Source organism: Cololabis saira, chromosome 12 (assembly GCF_033807715.1).
Source record: "Cololabis saira isolate AMF1-May2022 chromosome 12, fColSai1.1, whole genome shotgun sequence".
NCBI lineage: Eukaryota > Metazoa > Chordata > Actinopteri > Beloniformes > Belonidae > Cololabis > Cololabis saira.
The window spans coordinates 45,719,002-45,744,225 of record NC_084598.1 but is presented as its reverse complement, the minus strand read 5'-3'; the positions used below and the strand labels follow the sequence as shown (position 1 = coordinate 45,744,225).

At 48.2% G+C, this 25,224-nt stretch overlaps 1 protein-coding gene across 2 annotated transcripts in view; it reads left to right on the top strand.

Moving 5' to 3' along the window:
- The window catches only part of mfn2 (mitofusin 2), a 59,745-nt gene extending 34,971 nt beyond the window's left edge, over positions 1 to 24,774 (top strand). For both annotated transcript variants that reach the window (XM_061736922.1, XM_061736923.1), the window contains exons 11-18: positions 5,858 to 5,984; positions 6,064 to 6,168; positions 6,776 to 6,878; positions 7,313 to 7,533; positions 9,547 to 9,702; positions 18,945 to 19,141; positions 20,627 to 20,761; positions 24,693 to 24,774. In XM_061736922.1, the coding sequence (XP_061592906.1) occupies positions 5,858 to 5,984; positions 6,064 to 6,168; positions 6,776 to 6,878; positions 7,313 to 7,533; positions 9,547 to 9,702; positions 18,945 to 19,141; positions 20,627 to 20,761; positions 24,693 to 24,762 (1,114 nt within the window). In that variant the 3' untranslated portion in view covers positions 24,763 to 24,774. The remainder of the gene's footprint in view (positions 1 to 5,857; positions 5,985 to 6,063; positions 6,169 to 6,775; positions 6,879 to 7,312; positions 7,534 to 9,546; positions 9,703 to 18,944; positions 19,142 to 20,626; positions 20,762 to 24,692) is intronic.
- Positions 24,775 to 25,224: the final 450 nt, after the last annotated feature.

The following is a 25,224-nucleotide window of genomic DNA, read 5'->3' as shown; positions in this document are numbered from 1 at the left end:
CATCTGGTTCTGGTTCTGGTTTCTGGTTCTGGTTCTGGTTCTGGTTCTGGTTCTGGTTCTGGTTCTGGTTCTGGTTCTGGTTTTGGTTTCATCTGGTTTCTGGTTCTGGTTCTGGTTCTGGGTCTGGTTCTGGTTTCATCTGGTTTCTGGTTCTGGTTCTGGTTCTGGGTCTGGTTCTGGTTTCATCTGGTTCTGGTTCTGGTTTCTGGTTCTGATTCTGGTTCTGGTTCTGGTTTTGGTTTCATCTGGTTTCTGGTTCTGGTTCTGGTTCTGATTCTGGTTCTGGTTCTGGTTTCTGGGTCTGGTTCTGGTTCTGGTTCTGATTCTGATTCTGGTTCTGGTTCTGGTTTCTGGGTCTGGTTCTGGTTTCTGGGTCTGGTTCTGGTTCTGGGTCTGGTTCTGGTTCTGGTTCTGGTTTCTGGTTCTGATTCTGATTCTGGTTCTGGTTCTGGTTCTGGTTTCATCTGGTTCTGGTTCTGGTTCTGGTTCTGGTTTCTGGGTCTGGTTCTGGTTTCTGGGTCTGGTTCTGGTTCTGGTTCTGGTTTCATCTGGTTCTGGTTCTGGTTCTGGTTTCTGGGTCTGGTTCTGGTTCTGGTTCTGGTCTGGTTCTGGTTCTGGTTCTGGTTCTGATTCTGATTCTGGTTCTGGTTTCATCTGGTTTCTGGTTCTGGTTCTGGTTCTGGTTCTGGTTTCATCTGGTCCTGGTTCTGGTTCTGGTTTCTGGGTCTGGTTTCTGGTTCTGGTTCTGGTTCTGGTTCTGGTTCTGATTCTGATTCTGGTTCTGGTTCTGGGTCTGGTTTCTGGTTCTGGTTCTGGTTCTGGTTCTGGTTCTGGTTTCTGGTTCTGGGTCTGGGTCTGGGTCTGGTTTCATCTGGTTCTGGTTCTGGTTCTGGTTCTGGTTCTGGGTCTGGGTCTGGTTCTGGTTTCTGGGTCTGGTTCTGGTTTCTGGGTCTGGTTCTGGTTCTGGTTTCTGGGTCTGGTTCTGGTTCTGGTTTCTGGGTCTGGTTCTGGTTTCTGGGTCTGGTTCTGGTTTCTGGGGCTGGTTCTGGTTCTGGTTCTGGTTTCTGGTTCTGGTTCTGGTTTCTGGTTCTGGTTTCTGGTTTCTGGGTCTGGTTCTGGTTCTGGTTTCTGGGTCTGGTTCTGGTTTCTGGGTCTGGTTCTGGTTCTGGTTCTGGTTTCTGGTTCTGGTTCTGGTTTCTGGTTCTGGTTCTGGTTCTGGTTTCTAGTTCTGGTTCTGGTTCTGGTTCTTGGGCTGGTTCTGGTTCTGGGTCTGGGGCTGGTTCTGGTTCTGGGGCTGGTTCTGGGGCTGGTTCTGGTTCTGGTTCTGGTTTCTGGGTTCTGGGTCTGGTTCTGGTTTCTGGGTCTGGGTCTGGTTCTGGTTCTGGTTCTGGTCCTGGGTCTGGGTCTGGTTTCATCTGGTTCTGGTTCTGGTTCTGGTTCTGGGTTCTGGGTCTGGGTCTGGTTTCTGGGTCTGGGTCTGGTTCTGGTTCTGGTTCTGGTTCTGGTTCTGGTTTCTGGGTCTGGGTCTGGTTCTGGTTCTGGGTCTGGGTCTGGTTCTGGTTTCTGGTTCTGGTTTCTGGTTCTGGTTCTGGTTCTGGTTTCTGGTTCTGGTTTCTGGTTCTGGTTCTGGTTCTGGTTTCTGGGTCTGGTTCTGGTTCTGGTTCTGGTTCTGGTTCTGGTTTCTGGGTCTGGTTCTGGTTCTGGTTTCTGATTCTGATTCTGGTTCTGGTTTCATCTCGTTCTGGTTCTGGTTCTGGTTTCTGGGTCTGGTTCTGGTTTCTGGGGCTGGTTCTGGTTTCTGGTTTCTGGTTCTGGTTTCTGGTTCTGGTTCTGGTTTCTGGGTCTGGTTCTGGTTCTGGTTTCTGGTTCTGGTTCTGGTTCTGGTTCTGGTTCCTGGTTCTGGTTCTGGTTCTGGTTCCTGGTTCTGGTTCTGGTTCTGGTTTCATCTGGTTCTGGTTCTGGTTCTGGTTCTGGTTCTGGTTCTGGTTCTGGGTCTGGTTTCATCTGGTTCTGGTGCTGGTTCTGGTTCTGGTTCTGGTTCTGGTTTCATCTGGTTCTGGTGCTGGTTCTGGTTCTGGTTCTGGTTCCTGGTTCTGGTTCTGGTTCTGGTTCTGGGTCTGGTTCTGGTTCTGGTTCTGGTTCTGGTTCTGGTTCTGGGTCTGGTTCTGGTTCTGGTTCTGGTTTCTGGGTCTGGTTCTGGTTCTGGTTCTGGTTTCTGGGTCTGGTTCTGGTTCTGGTTCTGGTTCTGGTTTCATCTGGTTCTGGTTCTGGTTCTGGTTCCTGGTTCTGGTTCTGGTTCTGGTTCTGGGTCTGGTTCTGGTTCTGGTTCTGGTTCTGGTTCTGGTTTCTGGTTCTGGTTCTGGTTCTGGTTCTGGTTCTGGTTTCATCTGGTTTCTGGTTCTGGTTCTGGTTCTGGTTCTGGTTCTGGTTCTGGTTTCTGGTTCTGGTTCTGGTTCTGGTTCTGGTTCTGGGTCTGGGGCTGGTTCTGGTTCTGGTTCTGGTTCTGGTTCTGGTTCTGGTTTCTGGGTCTGGTTCTGGTTCTGGTTTCTGGGTCTGGTTCTGGTTCTGGTTCTGGTTCTGATTCTGATTCTGGTTCTGGTTCTGGTTTCATCTGGTTCTGGTTCTGGTTTCTGGGTCTGGTTCTGGTTTCTGGGTCTGGTTCTGGTTCTGGTTCTGGTTCTGGTTTCATCTGGTTCTGGTTCTGGTTCTGGTTCTGGTTCTGATTCTGGTTCTGGTTCTGGTTCTGGTTCTGGTTCTGGTTTCTGGGTCTGGTTCTGGTTCTGGTTTCATCTGGTTCTGGTTCTGGTTCTGGTTCTGGTTTCATCTGGTTTCTGGTTCTGGTTCTGGTTCTGGTTTCTGGGTCCGGTTCTGGTTCTGGTTCTGGTTCTGGTTCTGGTTCTGATTCTGATTCTGGTTCTGGTTCTGGTTCTGGTTTCATCTGGTTCTGGTTCTGGTTTCTGGTTCTGGTTCTGGTTCTGGTTCTGGTTCTGGTTCTGGTTCTGGTTCTGGTTCTGGTTCTGGTTTTGGTTTCATCTGGTTTCTGGTTCTGGTTCTGGTTCTGGTTCTGGTTCTGGTTTCATCTGGTTCTGGTTCTGGTTTCTGGTTCTGATTCTGGTTCTGGTTCTGGTTTTGGTTTCATCTGGTTTCTGGTTCTGGTTCTGGTTCTGGGTCTGGTTCTGGTTCTGGTTCTGATTCTGATTCTGGTTCTGGTTCTGGTTTCTGGGTCTGGTTCTGGTTCTGGTTCTGATTCTGATTCTGGTTCTGGTTCTGGTTTCTGGGTCTGGTTCTGGTTTCTGGGTCTGGTTCTGGTTCTGGGTCTGGTTCTGGTTCTGGTTCTGGTTTCTGGTTCTGATTCTGATTCTGGTTCTGGTTCTGGTTCTGGTTTCATCTGGTTCTGGTTCTGGTTCTGGTTCTGGTTTCTGGGTCTGGTTCTGGTTTCTGGGTCTGGTTCTGGTTCTGGTTCTGGTTTCATCTGGTTCTGGTTCTGGTTCTGGTTCTGGTTCGGTCCTGGTCCTGGTTCTGGTTCTGGTTTCTGGGTCTGGTTTCTGGTTCTGGTTCTGGTTCTGGTTCTGGTTCTGATTCTGATTCTGGTTCTGGTTTCATCTGGTTTCTGGTTCTGGTTCTGGTTCTGGGTTCTGGGTCTGGTTTCTGGTTCTGGTTCTGGTTCTGGTTCTGGTTCTGGTTTCTGGTTCTGGGTCTGGGTCTGGGTCTGGTTTCATCTGGTTCTGGTTCTGGTTCTGGTTCTGGTTCTGGGTCTGGGTCTGGTTCTGGTTTCTGGGTCTGGTTCTGGTTTCTGGGTCTGGTTCTGGTTCTGGTTTCTGGGTCTGGTTCTGGTTCTGGTTTCTGGGTCTGGTTCTGGTTTCTGGGTCTGGTTCTGGTTTCTGGGGCTGGTTCTGGTTCTGGTTCTGGTTTCTGGTTCTGGTTCTGGTTTCTGGTTCTGGTTTCTGGTTTCTGGGTCTGGTTCTGGTTCTGGTTTCTGGGTCTGGTTCTGGTTTCTGGGTCTGGTTCTGGTTCTGGTTCTGGTTTCTGGTTCTGGTTCTGGTTTCTGGTTCTGGTTCTGGTTCTGGTTTCTAGTTCTGGTTCTGGTTCTGGTTCTTGGGCTGGTTCTGGTTCTGGGTCTGGGGCTGGTTCTGGTTCTGGGGCTGGTTCTGGGGCTGGTTCTGGTTCTGGTTCTGGTTTCTGGGTTCTGGGTCTGGTTCTGGTTTCTGGGTCTGGGTCTGGTTCTGGTTCTGGTTCTGGTCCTGGGTCTGGGTCTGGTTTCATCTGGTTCTGGTTCTGGTTCTGGTTCTGGGTTCTGGGTCTGGGTCTGGTTTCTGGGTCTGGGTCTGGTTCTGGTTCTGGTTCTGGTTCTGGTTCTGGTTTCTGGGTCTGGGTCTGGTTCTGGTTCTGGGTCTGGGTCTGGTTCTGGTTTCTGGTTCTGGTTTCTGGTTCTGGTTCTGGTTCTGGTTTCTGGTTCTGGTTTCTGGTTCTGGTTCTGGTTCTGGTTTCTGGGTCTGGTTCTGGTTCTGGTTCTGGTTCTGGTTCTGGTTTCTGGGTCTGGTTCTGGTTCTGGTTTCTGATTCTGATTCTGGTTCTGGTTTCATCTCGTTCTGGTTCTGGTTCTGGTTTCTGGGTCTGGTTCTGGTTTCTGGGGCTGGTTCTGGTTTCTGGTTTCTGGTTCTGGTTTCTGGTTCTGGTTCTGGTTTCTGGGTCTGGTTCTGGTTCTGGTTTCTGGGTCTGGGGCTGGTTCTGGTTCTGGGGCTGGTTCTGGTTCTGGGTTCTGGGTCTGGTTTCTGGGTCTGGTTCTGGTTCTGGTTCTGGTTCTGGGTCTGGGGCTGGTTCTGGTTCTGGGGCTGGTTCTGGTTCTGGGGCTGGTTCTGGTTCTGGTTCTGGGGCTGGTTCTGGTTCTGGTTCTGGGTTCTGGGTCTGGTTCTGGTTTCTGGGTCTGGGTCTGGTTCTGGTTCTGGTTCTGGTCCTGGGTCTGGGTCTGGTTTCATCTGGTTCTGGTTCTGGTTTCTGGTTCTGGTTTCTGGTTTCTGGGTCTGGTTCTGGTTCTGGTTTCTGGGTCTGGTTCTGGTTTCTGGGTCTGGTTCTGGTTCTGGTTCTGGTTTCTGGTTCTGGTTCTGGTTTCTGGTTCTGGTTCTGGTTCTGGTTTCTAGTTCTGGTTCTGGTTCTGGGTCTGGTTCTGGTTCTGGTTTCTAGTTCTGGTTCTGGTTCTGGTTCTGGGTCTGGGGCTGGTTCTGGTTCTGGGGCTGGTTCTGGTTCTGGGGCTGGTTCTGGTTCTGGTTCTGGTTTCTGGGGCTGGTTCTGGTTCTGGGTTCTGGGTCTGGTTTCTGGGTCTGGGTCTGGTTCTGGTTCTGGTTCTGGGTCTGGGGCTGGTTCTGGTTCTGGGGCTGGTTCTGGTTCTGGTTCTGGGGCTGGTTCTGGTTCTGGTTCTGGTTTCTGGGGCTGGTTCTGGTTCTGGGTTCTGGGTCTGGTTCTGGTTTCTGGGTCTGGGTCTGGTTCTGGTTCTGGTTCTGGTCCTGGGTCTGGGTCTGGTTTCATCTGGTTCTGGTTCTGGTTTCTGGTTCTGGTTCTGGTTCTGGTTCTGGTTTCTGGGTCTGGTTCTGGTTTCTGGGTCTGGTTCTGGTTCTGGTTCTGGTTTCTGGGTCTGGTTCTGGTTCTGGTTTCATCTGGTTCTGGTTTCTGGTTCTGGGTCTGGTTCTGGTTCTGGTTTCCGGGTCTGGTTCTGTTTCTGGTTCTGGGGCTGGGTCTGGTTCTGGTTCTGGGGCTGGTTCTGGTTCTGGTTCTGGGGCTGGGTCTGGTTCTGGTTCTGGTTCTGGTTTCTGGGTCCCCCCCCCCCCCCGTCCACCCACTAACAGACGTGTCTCTGTGACAGAGTGTACTGTCTGGAGACCAAGGAGGACCGTCAGGACCGGCTGGAGTTCATCGACAAACAGCTGGACCTGCTGACGCTGGACTGCAAGGCCAAGATCAAGAAGATCACGGAGGAGGTGGAGAGACAGGTGAGAGCACCGTGACGTCACGGCGTACCTGTTCAACGGGGACATCAGCTGACCCTCGCTGCGTTGTCCTCGCGTCCAGGTGTCCAACACCATGGCCGAGGAGATCCGGAAGCTCCACGTCCTGGTGGACGACTTCCACCTGGACTTCCACCCGGCACCGGTGGTGCTGAAGGTTTACAAGAACGTGAGTATCAGCACCTGCTGCACACACAACACATCTGATGGATGTTTACGGTTCAGTTACTGTTAAAAAAAACTATCAATAATAATACAACGTATTTTTTTAAATTAAAAATTAAAAACAAAACAAAAAAAAGTCAATTTCTTTTCCAAATTAATATTGGATTATTTTACAGATTATTTGACACAAAGCCTCACACGGGGCACCAATTATGTTGTGCCACAATGGGGGTGCTGGTTCAGTTATTCGACAGTTATTAATAATTGTCTTACGATAGTTATTAATAATTAATAATGAACCAAAATGAACCAATCAAAACAGGGCAGCACCTGAATTATCAGGAAATAATAACTAAACAGCTAAATCATTCTCAATGTAGCTGTTATTCTAGCGCAGACCTTTGCACCAGCAGCTGTGACAGATATGAGTGTTTATGTGGGGGGTCAGTAGAATGAGAGAAACAGAATAAAGTAAATAGTGAGAGTATTGAAGAGCGTTAGTAGAAGGAGAGGAACAGAGAATAAAGTAAATAGTGAGAGTATTGAAGAGCGTTAGTAGAATGAGAGAAACAGAATAGAGAATAAAGAAAATAATGTCTCTCTGGTTGCAGGAGCTGCACCGCCACATTGAGGAAGGTCTGGGGAAGAACGTGTCAGAGAGATGCTCGTCCTCCATCACCGGGGCCCTGCAGGCCACGCAGACCGACATGATCGGTGAGAACAGCACCCATGCAACAAACACAAACAACAACTTTGAGAGTTCCTTTACATTTGGTAGCTGAGAACAGAGAACAGAGAACAGAGCAGAGAACATTTATTTAATAAATAGAACTCATTAAAAGAACAGATGGAAACAGGAAACATCAACATGGTGAGCTTTTCAAAGCTGTAAGTTAATTTTTCTTCCGGTAGTTTAACTTCCGGTCCCCCCCCTATCCAATCAGAACCTTCCCAACCCCCAGACCTGGAGAGGAATTGGAGAAAGACCATCAAACGTGTTTCCATGGAAACCTCAATTCAGAATTAAAAAATACTGTTTCCATGTAAACTCCAAGGAAAATAGTTTAATTCTGAATTATTTAGTTCGGAATAATCAATTCTGAATTAAAAAACATCATGTAACTGTGGCCTGTGTGTGTTTTCTCTAGACGGCCTGAAGCCTCTGCTGCCCGGCTCGGTCCGAGAACAGGTGGATAAGATGTTTCCCCGCCAGTGCTTCAGCCTCAACTACGACCTGGCCTGTGACAAGCTCTGCAGCGACTTCCAGGAAGACATCGGCTTCCACTTCTCCCTGGGCTGGACCATGCTGGTCAACCGCTTCCTGGGGCCCAAGAACACCCGCCGGGCCCTGATGGGCTACAGTGACCAGGTAATAGAACCCAGAACTCCTCATGGGCTACAGTGACCAGGTAATAGAACCCAGAACTCCTGATGGGCTACAGTGACCAGGTAATAGAACCCAGAACTCCTGATGGGCTACAGTGACCAGGTAATAGAACCCAGAACTCCTGATGGGCTACCGTGACCAGGTAATAGAACCCAGAACTCCTGATGGGCTACAGTGACCAGGTAATACCTCTAGCTGGTGTTGGTAAATCTCTAGTTAGTGTAAACTCTAGTGTGTTACAGTCAGTAGTCATAGTTGCAGCTATAGAACAAGACTATAATAGTTAGTCTCAAATATAGCTTGGTGGTAGATATGCTGCTATAGGCCTATGCTGCAGGGGGGACCGACATGATCCACTGGGCGGTGCCTCTCACCCTTCTTCTACTCTCCTCTTCCCTTCCTCTCTTCTCCATTACCATTTTTATTTATTATAAATATCTCATAGCTATCGTTTTTGTCCATCGTTCCTGTAGTTTCTTGTGCCGCCCCCCTTTTTTCTCTTTTGTGCATGTTTGCAGGCCGGAGCCTCAGGAGCTGCGTTCTGGCCTGATTATAAGACCACCCTGATTATTAGACCACCCTGATTATAAGACCACCCTCTTTTTCAAGACTCAAGTTTGAAAAAAGACTTTTTCAACACCAAATTCAATTTTTATACAGAAAATAATGACGGTACATCTGAGTACGAGGTGTACATTATGAGAAATATATGCACGACGCGGAGGCGTGAACCGTCCGACGCAAAGTATATTTCTGTTAACATCCACCTGGAAGGGCATTATCCACTTAAACCACGGCCACTTACCAAAAAACATAAATATTAAATCAGTTATTCATGCTTTAATGTGTTTTCAGTGTAAATCATTAGTTTTATAACAACCACAGCTGAGCGACTATTTAATCTCTCGTCTGCAGCCGTTGCTGTCTGGTAAATTACAAAGTTTTATAACGAGCCATAACTCCGTTTCCTTGGTAACGGGAGATATTCTAGTCTCAGCTCTGCTCTATTTTCTTTTCTCTCTTCTTCTGCATCCCAGTCATCAAAATGGTTAAATTCACCAAATAAATTAAGAGAAATGACAAGATCCCTCATGTGTCCGTCCTGCGGTAGCCGGCTCTTCTTCTCTGAATCTCCGTTGCCGTGGTTACCACCTGGCAGTTGATCCAGCGCAATGATATTAAAGTTATCAGGAAATTTGACCCAACTTGTTTCCAATCAGAATCCAGTATTCTCTGTTCTCCTGCAGGTTCCTCTAATTCTCTGCAGGTTCCTCTAACTCTCTGCAGGTTCCTCTAACTCTCTGCAGGTTCCTCTAACTCTCTGCAGGTTCCTCTAACTCTCTGCAGGTTCCTCTAACTCCCTGCAGGTTCCACTAACTCTCTGCAGGTTCCTCTAACTCTCTGCAGGTTCCTCTAACTCTCTGTTCTCCTGCAGGTTCCTCTAACTCTCTGCAGGTTCCTCTAACTCTCTGTTCTCCTGCAGGTTCCTCTAACTCTCTGCAGGTTCCTCTAACTCTCTGTTCTCCTGCAGGTTCCTCTAACTCTCTGCAGGTTCCTCTAACTCTCTGCAGGCTCCTCTAACTCTCTGTTCTCCTGCAGGTTCCTCTAACTCTCTGTTTCCCTGCAGATTCCTCTAACTCTCTGCAGGTTCCACTAACTCTCTGCAGGTTCCTCTAACTCTCTGTTCTCCTGCAGGCTCCTCTAACTCTCTGCAGGTTCCTCTAACTCTCTGTTCTCCTGCAGGCTCCTCTAACTCTCTGTTCTCCTGCAGGCTCCTCTAACTCTCTGTTCTCCTGCAGGTTCCTCTAACTCTCTGTTTCCCTGCAGGTTCCACTAACTCTCTGCAGGTTCCTCTAACTCTCTGCAGGTTCCTCTAACTCTCTGCAGGTTCCTCTAACTCTCTGCAGGTTCCTCTAACTCTCTGCAGGTTCCTCTAACTCTCTGCAGGTTCCACTAACTCTCTGCAGGTTCCACTAACTCTCTGTTCTCCTGCAGGTTCCCCGGCCGATGGCCCTCACTCCCGTCAGCACCAGCATGCCTCCCTTCCCTCAGGGAGCCGTCACTCAGGAGGAGCTGATGGTTTCCATGGTGACGGGACTGGCATCCCTGACGTCCCGCACCTCCATGGGAGTCCTGGTGGTCGGTGGTGTGGTGGGTACACACACACACACACACACACACACACACACACACACACACACACACACACACACACACACACACACACACACACACACACACACACAAATGGACTTATTTTCAGAAAGAAGAAGGAAATGTACGTTTTACGTCTCATTTATTCATTCACACACGCACTAATATACTTGGGAAACAGTTAGGCACCAAATATAATCTTAATGTATTTGTGTCATCGGAAAACTCCTGTCCCGTCGCTGCATTTGTTTTGATAGTGAATGAAGACGGGACGGACTTTCAAAACTACTTTTCTGTTTCACCAAGTAAACAGACGGAACGCAAAAAAAAAGATGTTAAACTGCTGGAAAGGAACTGGAATTTACCGGGATACCTTAAACAAGGAAGCCAGGGAGCGGTATATGGAGAAAATAATGATTATTAACGGTTTGGGTTCATATGAAATCACTACTAAAGAATGGAGCTCCGATGAGGATTTACTGCCGCAGTTCTGCAGAACCCACGTCTTACTACCTTGTTTAGGAGTGTTTGGCAGCTGCTTTGGTAAATGTTTGACTCGCCATGTGTTTCAGTAAATTTGTATAATATAACAATATACAGTACATGTTTTGTATTACTCTTACTTCTCTTCTCTTTTTTTTTAACCGCTATATTATGCTGAACAGGCTCCGAGGCGTGAGCAATATTTTTCTTTTCCTCGTGAGGTTATTTTCTTTCTTCTGCAGCTACAAATAGAGTTGATATTTTTTCCTCAACAAACTAGTTTTATCTGCAGATTGGGGTTATGTATGTATGTATTCTGTATCATCCGGAGCTGAGATAGTTCTGCCCTTCAATTAGAGACCTGTAATTGCGTTTTTTTTTGGTCATCGGACGCCAGGCGATTAATAAAATATTCTTGGATACCTAAAATAAAACAAAACATAAACAGGTGTTGTTGTTGTTGATTTTTTTAATTACGTAGCCTTTCCATAATGATTACATTTCGCGCTGCTAACGTCACACGTAACGTATGCTATATAGTCCAGTCATTATATGAAAAAACCTAGGACAAATTGCAACAGTAGCAAACTCAACTGATTTTGTATCCTCATTATGTCCTTAGTGAGGGAAAAAAAGTCCCAAGGAATCCCATCATGGGAAAGTTTTGAAAACGACCTATATATATTCATATCGAAAAATGCCTGTTATAACATACTTGTGAATGGGGTTCAAAATGTTACTTTTAGATATCACTATAAAAACTCACAGGCGGATTACACACACAAAGACAAGGAAAAAAGTCAATCACAACTTCATTGAATTATTCTGTTTACTCATGCAAATCACACATTATCTTATTTGATATGCACCAATTAGCATACACGCCAGAACTAATCAAAACATTTGATAAAGACATTTTTTTCTTCTTGGAATATTAGTAGATAGGCTCTGTGGAGCTCAGTCCACGAGGATGGGGCTCAAGGGTTTATGTCCGTGGGGATAGGTCCATGGAGATGGGGGCTCTGGTGTCTTGGCAGGGCAGGAGATAAGGCTGAGGGATGAACAGGAGACGGTTAGTAAGGACAGAGAAAAAAATAAGGTAAAGTACAAAAATGGCTAGACTGGTCAAATAATTAAATCACTTACACAATACAACACTACACAATCTAATCTTCATCCTCATCACAGGCCATCTGTTTTGAGTTCATGCAGCTGGATCCTCTGCAGTGTGCACAGGCAAATGCATCTTAGGGTGCTGCAGTCAGACTGGCAGTTGCATCGTATGACCCTCAAGAGCTTCTCAGGTGCAGGGGGTAGGGTGGTCTTGACTGGCACAAATCCCTCGCCAGACTTGAGCCAACCCCAGTCCGTCGGACTACGTTCGCCTGTAAGAAAAGATGCACTTTGTCATTCATCATGAGTATTTGGTACTGTCCGAGCAGGAATGAGACACAAGATTATTGTTATATTGACACACTTAAATGTAGGTATATACATGATCAGTGCAAGAACAGTAAAAATGCAAATGTACCGGAGGCTGATGCCTTCCATTCCTGTACTTGTAGGTACACTCTCAGGCTGGGGTTTTTTGCTGCCCCTGATGTAGGTGGTAAGGCCTGTGGCTCAATATGAGTGGAGCTTGATGCCACTTTCTCACAGAACCGATGGTATCGGAGGGAGTCCAGGGTGTCTGCTGGCTTGCCATTGTACAGTATCACCAAGGCTTTCTCTCCTGCCCTTGCTACATCATCTTTAGAAGATGAACTGTCAAAGAAGACGTTGGCTTGCTCTCGAAACAGTTCTCTTTGAATTTTTTTAAGGAGGTTCCCTTTCCGACCCCATGAAGACGAGATGTTGTGTCACATCCGAGAACTGCATGTAAGAACAAGATGTGCTTACATATATCTGGGCCGAGCAGTCGTTTTGTGGCCTTGATGTTCCACATGTGGGTCTTTTTTGTGTTCTGTCTTGTTTCAGAACAGAAGAATAGATCACAAGACTTCAGACTGGCATGGTGGCATAGAAGCACCAACAGGTCTGTGTCATCTCCTATGAGCACGGTCTTCCACTGCTTCCACTGACAATAGCAGACCATCAAGCACAATGCGACAATGCATTGTGAGCTTGTCGATCAGCTATTGTCAGTGGAAGCTTTCCCCACAATTACAGAAAACAGAAACAACACTAGCATTCAGCCCTGAGTCCGGTTACCCATATAGGGTTTAAGTGGTTAATGTAACATTTACTACAAGTCAAGAGAGTCAAGAGTGATGCTGACACAGTTCAGTACACACAGTCATCAACATTATTTAAGCTATTCTGTACATTGCAATAACTATCACAGTAATGTTAGCTAGCATGGTTAATAGCTAACTGACTAAATCTTATATTAAACAATACTTTGAAATGTTCACATCTATAATGCTTATTATATGTTACTTGATGTATATATATATATTTTTTTTTACCTGCAAGGGTCTCTGACTTTAGAGGAAATGGATAAATATTTCAAAGCTGTTGGGATGGTTTACATGTCAGCCATCTTGATCTTGTTATGTTGCAGTTGCAATGGCGAGAACGCTCAGTGTATCCTTCCAGTCACGGGCTTGCCTTGCTTCGGTCATGTCTCGGTTCTGCTCTCCAGTATTAAAGTTGACCCCTGTGAGTGCTTTCATTGCCTGGTTGACTTCTGCACAGGCAGGCATGGAAAGCAGCCACAGCCATAAAGCAATACAGTACTGTGTGAAACAAAGTATATAATTCCTGTGTATAGTAAATTTAAAATGAAAGGAAAATCTACATCTGATTATTATCTTTATTTTTGAGAGTTAATGTTACCTCACATCTATACCTCTGCAGCTTTTCCGATGGTGGTGAGAGTGAATGTAATAATTAACATTCCTATCATTAGTTTATATTGATGACCATTTTTGGGTTCATAAAATTTCCAGTAAAGCTGCACAAATGAATAGCTTACATCTGGGCTCATTGGATGCACAAGAGTCTCAGCTGTCAAGAAATACCAATTTATGCAATGACATTCCTGACTCCCAGTGTGCAGAAATGGGCAAATACACAGTTTTTATAATAGGCGGAAATTACATATTTGTACAGCATGCAAAACACTACATGATTGTTGCACAAAACTACATGGGCTTAACATAAATTTGGTATGTCTGTATAGGGGAGGCTTGTAGGTACCCATGTAACCCATTTCCATTAACATATATTGAGGTAGAAGGCCAAGGGACCATTTGAAAAATGGTAATGGCCATATTTCCCTCCCCAAAAAATCGTCTTAACTTTGAATAATTAGGTATGTAGCCCTCTTTCCAATGAGGTAACATGACATGGTTGGTCTCATTGGAAACCCGAGGTTGTCTAGAATCAAATGGTATCTTTACTTTTGAGCTACCTCAAAATTTGAACGCGTCACAATCTCTGAAAGACAGTGTCATCAGTGATCCTGCCAGCAATCAAGTAGGTGTCATAGGGGTAACAAAACATTGAAAAAAAACACATTTCCCATGATGGGATTCCTTGGGACTTTTTTTCTCTCACTAAAGACATATTGAGGATACAAAATCAGTTGAGTTTGCTACTGTTGCAATTTGTCCTAGGTTTAGCCTAATTCTGGCCTATAATGACTGGACTAATATTACAGTGTTTAATCATACACTCCCTTATCTCCCTATTCCTCTATTCTTTCCTGCTTATCGCTCAAACAAATCATTATTTATAAATTAACATCAGCATTAATTTAAGATACCTTCATTATTTATGGAAGGCCACTGTCTAACATCATCAATCCAGCTATAATGATGCTGTAGAGCGTCAGGTTACAATGACAGCATCATGATTGATTGACACCTGCCACCGCAGCAAGATGGCGGCACACACAAACCGGTCGCCGGATTCGTGTATACAGTAATCCCTGGCTATAACGCGCTTCACCTTCACCTCTCGCTGCTTCACGGATCTTCTTTGTGCATCTTGTTCTGCATTCTGATTGGCTAAACAGTCTCCCCGCTTCTTCACCTCCTGTATCAATAACGTTGGTTGCTTAGCAACAAGCTGAGAACGACCAATGAGCTTCAGCAGCAGCTCAAGAACCTTTGATGAATCGTTCATTACAGTCTCAGATATAACCAATGGTGTCGGTTTAGAAGAAGATAAAAGAGACAACAACAACCCATAACTATGTTCTTCTCTGGAAAAAACACACACTTTAGGAGAAAGAGACGCTACAGAGAGAGTCAGGATGCAGCCGCATCAGAAGAGCAGTGGAATACACAGCAGTCACAATCTGTCCTACTGGACTTATTGTGTTTGTTTTCATAATCCTTTTTCATTTTTTTTCTCCCGTTCAAATCCAGTTAATCTAGTCGTGGTGGGGCTGATCTGAAGCCTTGTATAATAATTGTTAAAAAAAAAGAAAAAAGGTTGCTACTTCGCGGATTTCACCTTTCACTGGTTCTTTTTGGAACGTAACCCCCGCCAAAACTATTACATCACGGATGTTATGATGCCAAAAGTACTGATTTTTAAAATAGTTATTCTACTCATTTTATTTAATTGTATTGAATGTATCTGTTGCAAATAAAAAAATAAAATAAAAAAATAGTTATTCTACTCATTTTATTTAATTCTATTTAATTTATCTGTTGCAAATAAAAAAATAAAATAAAAAAAATAGTTATTCTACTCATTTTATTTAATTCTATTTAATTTATCTGTTGCAAATAAAACCAGTCTTCCAATTCTTGCATTTTTCATTGCAAGTACGCTGTAGCGACCATTTGCTTATCAAAAAAGCCACTACCGGGCTGTGATAAGAGTTCAGTTATGACGCGTTAGGGATGGGCGGTATGGACTAAAAAATGTATCACGATAATTTCTGGCATTTATCCTGATAACGATAAAAATGACGATAAAAAAATACCAATTCAACTCCACTTAAATTAGTACCCACCAATTAAATTAGTACACCTGTACTGCAAAACTGGAATGACTCTTTCTTTCTTTCTTTCTTTCTTTCTTTCTTCTTCTTTCTTTCTTTCTTTCTTTCTTTCTTTCTTTCTTTCTTTCTTTCTTTCTTTCTTTCTTTCTTTCTTTCTTTCTTTCTTTCTTTCTTTCTTTTCTTCTTTCTTTCTTTCTTTCTTTCTTCTTTCTTTCTTTCTTTCTTTCTTTCTTTCTTTCTTTCTTTCTTTCTTTCTTTCTTTCTTTCTTTCTTTCTTTCTTTTCTTTCTTTCTTTCTTTCTTTCTTTCTTTCTTTCTTTCTTTCTTTTCTTTCTTTCTTTCTTTCTTTCTTTCTTTCTTTCTTTCTTTCTTTCTTTCTTCTTTCTTTCTTTCTTTCTTTCTTTCTTTCTTTCTTTCTTTCTTTCTTTCTTTCTTTCTTTCTTTCTTTCTTTCTTTCTTTCTCGCGCACACACACACGTACGTTGTAAATCATCTTTACACAAAAACGTCATCAACAGGAATTTATCATTTTTAACCGTGAGACACAAATTCTTATTGTGGGGAATTTTTTTGACGGTTTATCGTGAACGGTAAAATATTATCCATTCCTATGACGCGTGCAAATACGAGCCTTTTCCAATGTACTTTTATTCCTTACAGTGTTCATGCAGGTATTGCCACTTTGTCACTTGTAACATAAAATAAAGAAACATAAATATCCACCTGCTATTTCTTACTTCTGTACACGCTCAAATGCACGCTCAAAAACGTTTGCCTCACAGCCACATGTGTGTGATTACACCCTGACTAAATAGACCGAGCCCAACTGATGGTATCACTACTCCCCCTAGTGGACGGAAGGCTGAACAAACACAACATAAACATATTTGGTAGAACAAAATAAATGGCTCTTACAGTGCCTTGCGAAAGTATTCACCCCCTTGAACTTTGTGACCTTTTGCCACATTTCAGGCTTCAAACATAAAGATATAAAACTGTAATTTTTTGTGAAGAATCAACATCAAGTGGGACACAATCATGAAGTGGAACGAAATGTATTGGATATTTCAAACTTTCAATACTTTGTAGCGCCACCTTTTGCTGCGATTACAGTTGTAAGTCACCTGGGGTTTGTCTCTATCAGTTTTGCACATCGAGAGAAAACAGCTGCAAAGCTGCAAAACAGCTGGAGCTCAGTGAGGTTGGATGGAGAGCATTTGTGAACAGCAGTTTTCAGTTCTTTCCTCAAATTCTCCATTGGATTCAGGTCTGGACTTTAACACCTGGATATGTTTTTGTGAACCATTCCATTGTAGATTTTGCTTTATGTTTTGGATCATTGTCTTGTTGGAAGACAAATCTCCGTCCCAGTCTCAGGTCTTTTGCAGACTCCATCAGGTTTTCTTCCAGAATGGTCCTGTATTTGGCTCCATCCATCTTCCCATCAATGTTAACCATCTTCCCTGTCCCTGCTGAAGAAAAGCAGGCCCAAACCATGATGCTGCCACCACCATGTTTGACAGTGGGGATGGTGTGTTGAGGGTGATGAGCTGTGTTGCTTTTACGCCAAACATAACGTCTTGCATTGTTGCCAAAAAGTTAGATTTTGGTCTGATCTGACCAGAGCACCTTCTTCCACATGTTTGTGTCTCCCCGGTGGCATGTGGCAAACTTTAAACAACACTTTATATGGATATCTTTAAGAAATGGCTTTCTTCTTGCCACTCTTCCATAAAGGCCAGAATTGTGCAGTATACAACTGATTGTTGTCGTATGGACTAAGGGTGTGCAAACAAGGGAACCTCACGATTCGATTGGATTTCGATTATTGGAGCTTCGATTCTTCGATTATAACGATTGTCGATTCGATCATTGGTGCCACGATTCTTGGATTCTTGTGATTTTTAATACTTTTTTCCATACAAGATTGATTTTGTCTTCATCTGTGGCTACATTTGTAAATTAAATAGCCAATCAATGAACTCAGTTCCTCTAACAACACTCATTAAGTAAATAACAAGGTTTTTTCAACATTTGTATTTTTCAAAGACACAAAATAATGTATTTTATGACTATGTAAACATTTGCTCTTTGACTTCCTTAACTTTGACCAGGGAAAGCTGCACTTGCATGAGAGCGCCCTCTATTGGTGGAAACACTGAAAACGGTCAAGCCCTGGATTTAATGAGTTCATTAATTCAAGTAAACTAGATATGAACTTAGTGTAAACATATCTGCCATATTTACAGTGAACAATAAGAAATGTGCATTCTTGAAAATGAAATGATTCAGCAGCTTATTCAGTCTGGAATCTGGATAGGATAACTAAAAAAAAAAAAAATGTTATTAATCGATTCCAAATCGTCAGGTGACGCATCGCGATGCATCGACACATCGATGAATTGCACCACCTCTAGTATGGACAGAGTCTCCCACCTCAGCTGTAGGTGACCTCTGACCCCTGACCTCTGCAGTTGATCCAGAGTGATCATGACCTCTGACCTCTGCAGTTGATCCAGAGTGATCATGACCTCTGACCTCTGCAGTTGATCCAGAGTGATCATGACCCCTGACCTCTGCAGTTGATCCAGAGTGATCATGACCTCTGACCTCTGCAGTTGATCCAGAGTGATCATGACCTCTGACCTCTGCAGTCCATCCAGAGTGATCATGACCTCTGACCTCTGCAGTTCATCCAGAGTGATCATGACCTCTGACCTCTGCAGTTGATCCAGAGTGATCATGACCTCTGACCTCTGCAGTTGATCCAGAGTGATCATGACCTCTGACCTCTGCAGTTCATCCAGAGTGATCATGACCTCTGACCTCTGCAGTTGATCCAGAGTGATCATGACCCCTGACCTCTGCAGTTCATCCAGAGTGATCATGACCTCTGACCTCTGCAGTTCATCCAGAGTGATCATGGGCCTCTTGGCTGCATCTCTGATCAGTCTTCTCCTTGTATGAGCTGAAAGTGTAGAGGGACGGCCAGGTCTTGGTAGATTTGCAGTGGTCTGATACTCCTTCCATTTCAATATTATCGCTTGCACAGTGCTCCTTGGGATGTTTAAAAGCTCGGGAAATATTTGTATCCAAATCCAGCTTTAAACTTCTCCACAACAGTATCTGGGACCTGCCTGGTGTGTTCCTTGTTCTTCAGGATGCTCTCTGCGCTTTAAACGGACCTCTGAGACGATCACAGTGCAGGTGCATTTAGACGGAGACGTGATTACACACGGGTAGATTCCATTTATCATCATTAGTCATTTAGGTCAACACTGATCATTCAGAGATCCTCACTGAACTTCTGGACAGAGTTTGCTGCATTGAAAGTAAAGGGGCGGAATCATTTTGCACGCCCACTTTTTCAGTTTTTTATTTGTTAAAGTTTGAAATATCCAATACATTTCGTTCCACTTCATGATTGTGTCCCACTTGTTGTTGATTCTTCACAAAAAATTACAGTTTTATATCTTTATGTTTGAAGCCTGAAATGCGGCAAAAGGTCACAAAGTTCAGGGGTCAAATACTTTCGCAAAGCACTGTATAAACACAAATTAGAATACTCGTACTTGGTGTGAAAAAACTGGCATCCCTGGTGAAAGGCAGAGGATTCATTTAGGGGGTTTAATGAGACGTCTAGTAGTTATAATAATGATAATAACAGCGAGCTCCTTAATTTGTGTGCCTTTTTTTTTTTTTTTTAATGTAAAGCACTTTGTGATTTTATATCTGTGAAAGGTGCTATATAAATAAACTTTACTTACTTACTCCTCCCTGATGTGTTGGTGTTCCAGATCTGGAAGGCGGTGGGCTGGCGGCTCATCGCCCTGTCGGTCGGCCTCTACGGCCTCCTGTACGTGTACGAGCGTCTCACCTGGACCACCAGGGCCAAGGAACGAGCCTTCAAACGGCAGTTTGTGGACTACGCTAGTGAGAAGTTGCAGCTCATCGTCAGCTACACCGGATCCAACTGCAGCCACCAAGTCCAGCAGTGAGTGACGGATTCAGGGCAGAGGGTTGGGACGGGGAGGAGGTTCTGGTCGGGGAGGAGGTTCTGGTCGGGGAGGAGGTTCTGGTCGGGGAGGTTGGTGGTAACTAGGGGTGTAACGATACACTAATCTCACGATACGCTACGATACACGATATTGAGGTCACAGTAACGATACGATATTATAGCAGTATTTGTTTAACAACCTTGAATGAGGAACATATGACTGGAAAAAATTGTCACACACAAAATACAAAACAATGCTGTCCGTTTGCCCTATTGTTCCAGTTTGTAACGCTTTATAACTGTTTAAGTTTTAAAGAGAAAGCCAGGCCAACCATTTTCCACAAACTGAACTAAAAGTAAATGTCAGGTTTACATTATGATCTTCAGTTTATACAAGTAACTGAATAGTTTCTCTCATGTATGATTTGACTTTTTTCTTTCTAATTTAACAACTAAAATTAAATAAATAAATAAAAGTAAATAAATACATACAATTTTACATCATAAAAAAGATTCCTGCTCACCTTATAAGTGTAAGAGGAGATTTATTTTAGTTAAGAAGGTTATTTCATTATTTTATAAATCTATTCTTTATATTCTGATGTAAATCAGGGACTAGTTTATCTGTAGTGATTAGTCTGTTTTAGATTGGGCGGAGTGATACTCCACAGTACGGCACTAGGTGCTGTGTTGATGTTCTAAAATCCTACACTGTTGAGGGACATTAAAGTACACTGGAACTCAGCAGAAGTTTCCCCGTGTTTATCCTACTCACCACCCCAAAAAGGTTTAATTTAATAAGTTAAGGCTTAACTCTACACCAGCCTTACATCAGTAAAAGGTTTAATTTAATAAGGTAAGGTTTAACTCTACACCAGCCTTACATCAGTAAAAGGTTTAATTTAATAAGGTAAGGCTTAACTCTACACCAGACTTAAAAGTTCAGAGCTCAAACCCTGCAAGAGTCCCGTGATCGGGACCGCAAAACGGAACTAGTTTCTTCTGAGCGGAGGAAGATTTTGGTCCGCGGGTCGAGGCGCAGTCGGTCATTTCTAGTCAACACAATAGATTAATATTAATAACCCAATATCGTGATACACTTTGTCACCTCCACGACACGTTTCGTGGCGTTTTTGTATCACGAAATTTCGTGGCACGATATATTGTTACACCCCTAGTGGTAACCTGCCGCTGTGTTCCAGGGAGCAGGTTCTAACCTCTAACCTCCTCTGTGTTTAAAGGAGCAGGTTCTAACCTCTAACCTCCTCTGTGTTTAAAGGAGCAGGTTCTAACCTCTAACCTCCTCTGTGTTTAAAGGAGCAGGTTCTAACCTCTAACCTCCTCTGTGTTTAAAGGAGCAGGTTCTAACCTCTAACCTCCTCTGTGTTTCAGGGAGCAGGTTCTAACCTCTAACTTCTAACCTCCTCTGTGTTTCAGGGAGCAGGTTCTAACCTCTAACTTCTAACCTCCTCTGTGTTTCAGGGAGCTGGCCGGGGTGTTCGCTCAGCTCTGCCAGCAGGTGGACGTGACCCGGCAGAACCTGGAGGACGAGATCAACCACATGAACAGCAAGATCGAGGTTCTGGACAACCTGCAGAGTAAAGCTAAGCTGCTCAGGTAAAGTTAGAACAACCTGCAGAGTAAAGCTAAGCTGCTCAGGTAAAGTTAGCTCTGTGCATTTAGAAACAACAGAGACACAAAATACAAAAACTGGAAAACTCACAAGACCAAAAGGATTCAGGAAATGTATAAAAGGCAAAAACATGGCACCAGTTAATCTCGTGTTCAACAAAACATTCTTTTTTTGGGCAAAAACCAAAAAAATACAAAAAGTTGTAATGTAATCATGAAAAAAAAAATCGATCTTTAGAATTAATATGAGAATCGATTTAGAATCGGAAAATTGATCGCAGGCAGGTGGAAGCAGCAGCGGGATGATCGGGGGTGGGGACCACAGGCCAGCACGCAGCTCCTGAAGCTCCGGCCCAATCAGCAAGTCCCAGGTTGGGGTTCAGGGTCGGGGAAAGGTTGAGAAGGGGCAGGGCCAAGGAGAGGAGTCTGGACGGACAAACCTCTCCCCCGCCTGACCGGGCCGTTACCCTGACCGGGCCGTCACCCTGACCGTCACCCTGACCGTTACCCTGACCGTTACCCTGACCGGGCCGTCACCCTGACCGTCACCCTGACCGGGCCGTTACCCTGACTGGGCCGTCACCCTGACCGGGCCGTTACCCTGACCGGGCCGTTACCCTGACCGGGCCGTTACCCTGACCGGGCCGTCACCCTGACCGTTACCCTGACCGTCACCCTGACCGGGCCGTCACCCTGCCCGGGCCGTCACCCCGACCGGGCTGTTACCCTGACCGCGCCGTCACCCTGACCGGGCCGTTACCCTGACCGGGCCGTTACCCTGCCCGGGCCGTCACCCTGACCCATTACCCTGACCGGGCCGTCACCCTGCCCGGGCCGTCACCCTGACCGGGCCGTTACCCTGCCTGGGCCGTCACCCTGCCCGGGCCGTCACCCTGACCCATTACCCTGACCGGGCCGTTACCCTGACCGGGCCGTTACCCTGACCGGGCCGTTACCCTGCCCGGGCCGTCACCCTGCCCGGGCCGTCACCCTCACCGGGCCGTCACCCTGCCCGGGCCGTCACCCTCACCGGGCCGTCACCCTGACCGTTACCCTGACCGTCACCCTGACCGGGCCGTCACCCTGACCGGGCCGTTACCCTGACCGGGCCGTCACCCGGGGCGTCACCCTGACCGGGCCGTTACCCTGACCGGGCCGTTACCCTGACCGGGCCGTTACCCTGACCGGACCGTCACCCTGACCGGGCCGTTACCCTGACCGCGCCGTTACCCTGACCGGGCCGTCACCCTGACCGTCACCCTGACCGGGCCGTCACCCTGACCGGGCCGTTACCCTGACCGGGCCGTTACCCTGCCCGGGCCGTCACCCTGACCGTCACCCTGACCGTTACCCTGACCGTTACCCTGACCGGGCCGTCACCCTGACCGGGCCGTCACCCTGACCGTCACCCTGACCGGGCCGTTACCCTGACTGGGCCGTCACCCTGACCGGGCCGTTACCCTGACCGGGCCGTTACCCTGACCGGGCCGTCACCCTGACCGTTACCCTGACCGTCACCCTGACCGGGCCGTCACCCTGCCCGGGCCGTCACCCCGACCGGGCTGTTACCCTGACCGCGCCGTCACCCTGACCGGGCCGTTACCCTGACCGGGCCGTTACCCTGCCCGGGCCGTCACCCTGACCCATTACCCTGACCGGGCCGTCACCCTGCCCGGGCCGTCACCCTGACCGGGCCGTTACCCTGCCCGGGCCGTCACCCTGCCCGGGCCGTCACCCTGACCCATTACCCTGACCGGGCCGTTACCCTGACCGGGCCGTTACCCTGACCGGGCCGTTACCCTGCCCGGGCCGTCACCCTGCCCGGGCCGTCACCCTCACCGGGCCGTCACCCTGCCCGGGCCGTCACCCTCACCGGGCCGTCACCCTGACCGTTACCCTGACCGTCACCCTGACCGGGCCGTCACCCTGACCGGGCCGTTACCCTGACCGGGCCGTCACCCGGGGCGTCACCCTGACCGGGCCGTTACCCTGACCGGGCCGTTACCCTGACCGGGCCGTTACCCTGACCGGACCGTCACCCTGACCGGGCCGTTACCCTGACCGCGCCGTTACCCTGACCGGGCCGTCACCCTGACCGTCACCCTGACCGGGCCGTCACCCTGACCGGGCCGTCACCCTGACCGGGCCGTCACCCTGCCCGGGCCGTCACCCTGACCGGGCCGTTACCCTGACCGGGCCGTTACCCTGCCCGTTACCCTAACCGGGCCGTTACCCTGACCGGGCCGTTACCCTGCCCGGGCCGTCACCCTGCCCGGGCCGTCACCCTAACCGGGCCGTTAGCCTGCCCGGGCCGTCACCCTGCCCGGGCCGTCACCCTGCCCGGGCCGTCACCCTCACCGGGCCGTCACCCTGACCGGGCCGTTACCCTGACCGTCACCCTGACCGGGCCGTTACCCTGACCGTCACCCTGACCGGGCCGTCACCCTGACCGCGCCGTCACCCTGACCGGGCCGTTACCCTGACCGGGCCGTCACCCTGACCGTTACCCTGACCGTCACCCTGACCGGGCCGTCACCCTGCCCGGGCCGTCACCCCGACCGGGCTGTTACCCTGACCGCGCCGTCACCCTGACCGGGCCGTTACCCTGACCGGGCCGTTACCCTGCCCGGGCCGTCACCCTGACCCATTACCCTGACCGGGCCGTCACCCTGCCCGGGCCGTCACCCTGCCCGGGCCGTCACCCTGACCGGGCCGTTACCCTGCCCGGGCCGTCACCCTGCCCGGGCCATCACCCTGACCCATTACCCTGACCGGGCCGTTACCCTGACCGGGCCGTTACCCTGACCGGGCCGTTACCCTGCCCGGGCCGTCACCCTGCCCGGGCCGTCACCCTCACCGGGCCGTCACCCTGCCCGGGCCGTCACCCTCACCGGGCCGTCACCCTGACCGTTACCCTGACCGTCACCCTGACCGGGCCGTCACCCTGACCGGGCCGTTACCCTGACCGGGCCGTCACCCGGGGCGTCACCCTGACCGGGCCGTTACCCTGACCGGGCCGTTACCCTGACCGGGCCGTTACCCTGACCGGACCGTCACCCTGACCGGGCCGTTACCCTGACCGCGCCGTCACCCTGACCGGGCCGTCACCCTGACCGGGCCGTCACCCTGACCGGGCCGTCACCCTGACCGGGCCGTCACCCTGCCCGGGCCGTCACCCTGACCGGGCCGTTACCCTGACCGGGCCGTTACCCTGCCCGTTACCCTAACCGGGCCGTTACCCTGACCGGGCCGTCACCCTGCCCGGGCCGTCACCCTGACCGGGCCGTCACCCTGACCGGGCCGTTACCCTGACCGGGCCGTCACCCTGACCGGGCCGTCACCCTCACCGGGCCGTCACCCTGACCGGGCCGTTACCCTGACCGTCACCCTGACCGGGCCGTTACCCTGACCGTCACCCTGACCGGGCCGTTACCCTGACCGTCACCCTGACCGGGCCGTCACCCTGACCGCGCCGTCACCCTGACCGGGCCGTCACCCTGACCGGGCCGTCACCCTGACCGGGCCGTTACCCTGACCGGGCCGTTACCCTGACCGGACCGTCACCCTGACCGGGCCGTCACCCTGACCGGGCCGTCACCCTGACCGGACTGTTACTCTGACCGGGCCGTTACCCTGACCGGGCCGTTACCCTGACCGGGCCGTTACCCTGACCGGGCCGTTACCCTGCCCCTCTCACTCCCACGCTGCAGGATCCGGTGTTGTGCATCCAGAAATGCTCTTCTCCACCGGCAGAGGATGCTGCACCATGTACAAAAGAGAAAAAAGGGGGGCCGGCACAAGAAACTACAGGAGCGATGGACAAAAATGACAAAAATGATGCTATGAGATAATTAATAAATAAAAATGTAAATGGACCACCATGACTGAATGTGACCCGGTAACTGTTGTGTTTCAGGAACAAAGCCGGCTGGCTGGACAGCGAGCTCAACATGTTCACCCAGCAGTACCTGCAGCACAGCAAGTGACCGGGGGGGGGGGGGGCCCAGGGGCCCAGGGGCCATCCGGGTGGCCCTGGGGGGGCCCAGGGGCCACCCGGGTGGCCCTGGGGGGGCCCAGGGCCACCCGGCCACCGAGGAAGAGCCCGACCCCAAACCTTCACCTGGACACTAAAACTACCCACTAACCCCTCTGAGGGTCATGTGACCCCGGGGCGGGTCATGTGACCACCTGGGTGTGACACCAGGAAATGTAAAGATGTATGTAAACTGTGGTGGTGATGAGATGAAAACATGAATTTAATTTATTGATTGATGAAGTTTATCCTGCTTGGTGTAAAATAGAGATTGTTGCACGTTGAGAACCAGAAGTTCTGGTGGTTCATTAAAGATCAAATGTTAGGACCAAACTTGTGTGGAGCTGTTTTTCTGCTGCTGTGTCCCCCGTAGTCCCCTCTTTTGTCCCTTGTGTGCCCCGTGTCCTCCCTAAAC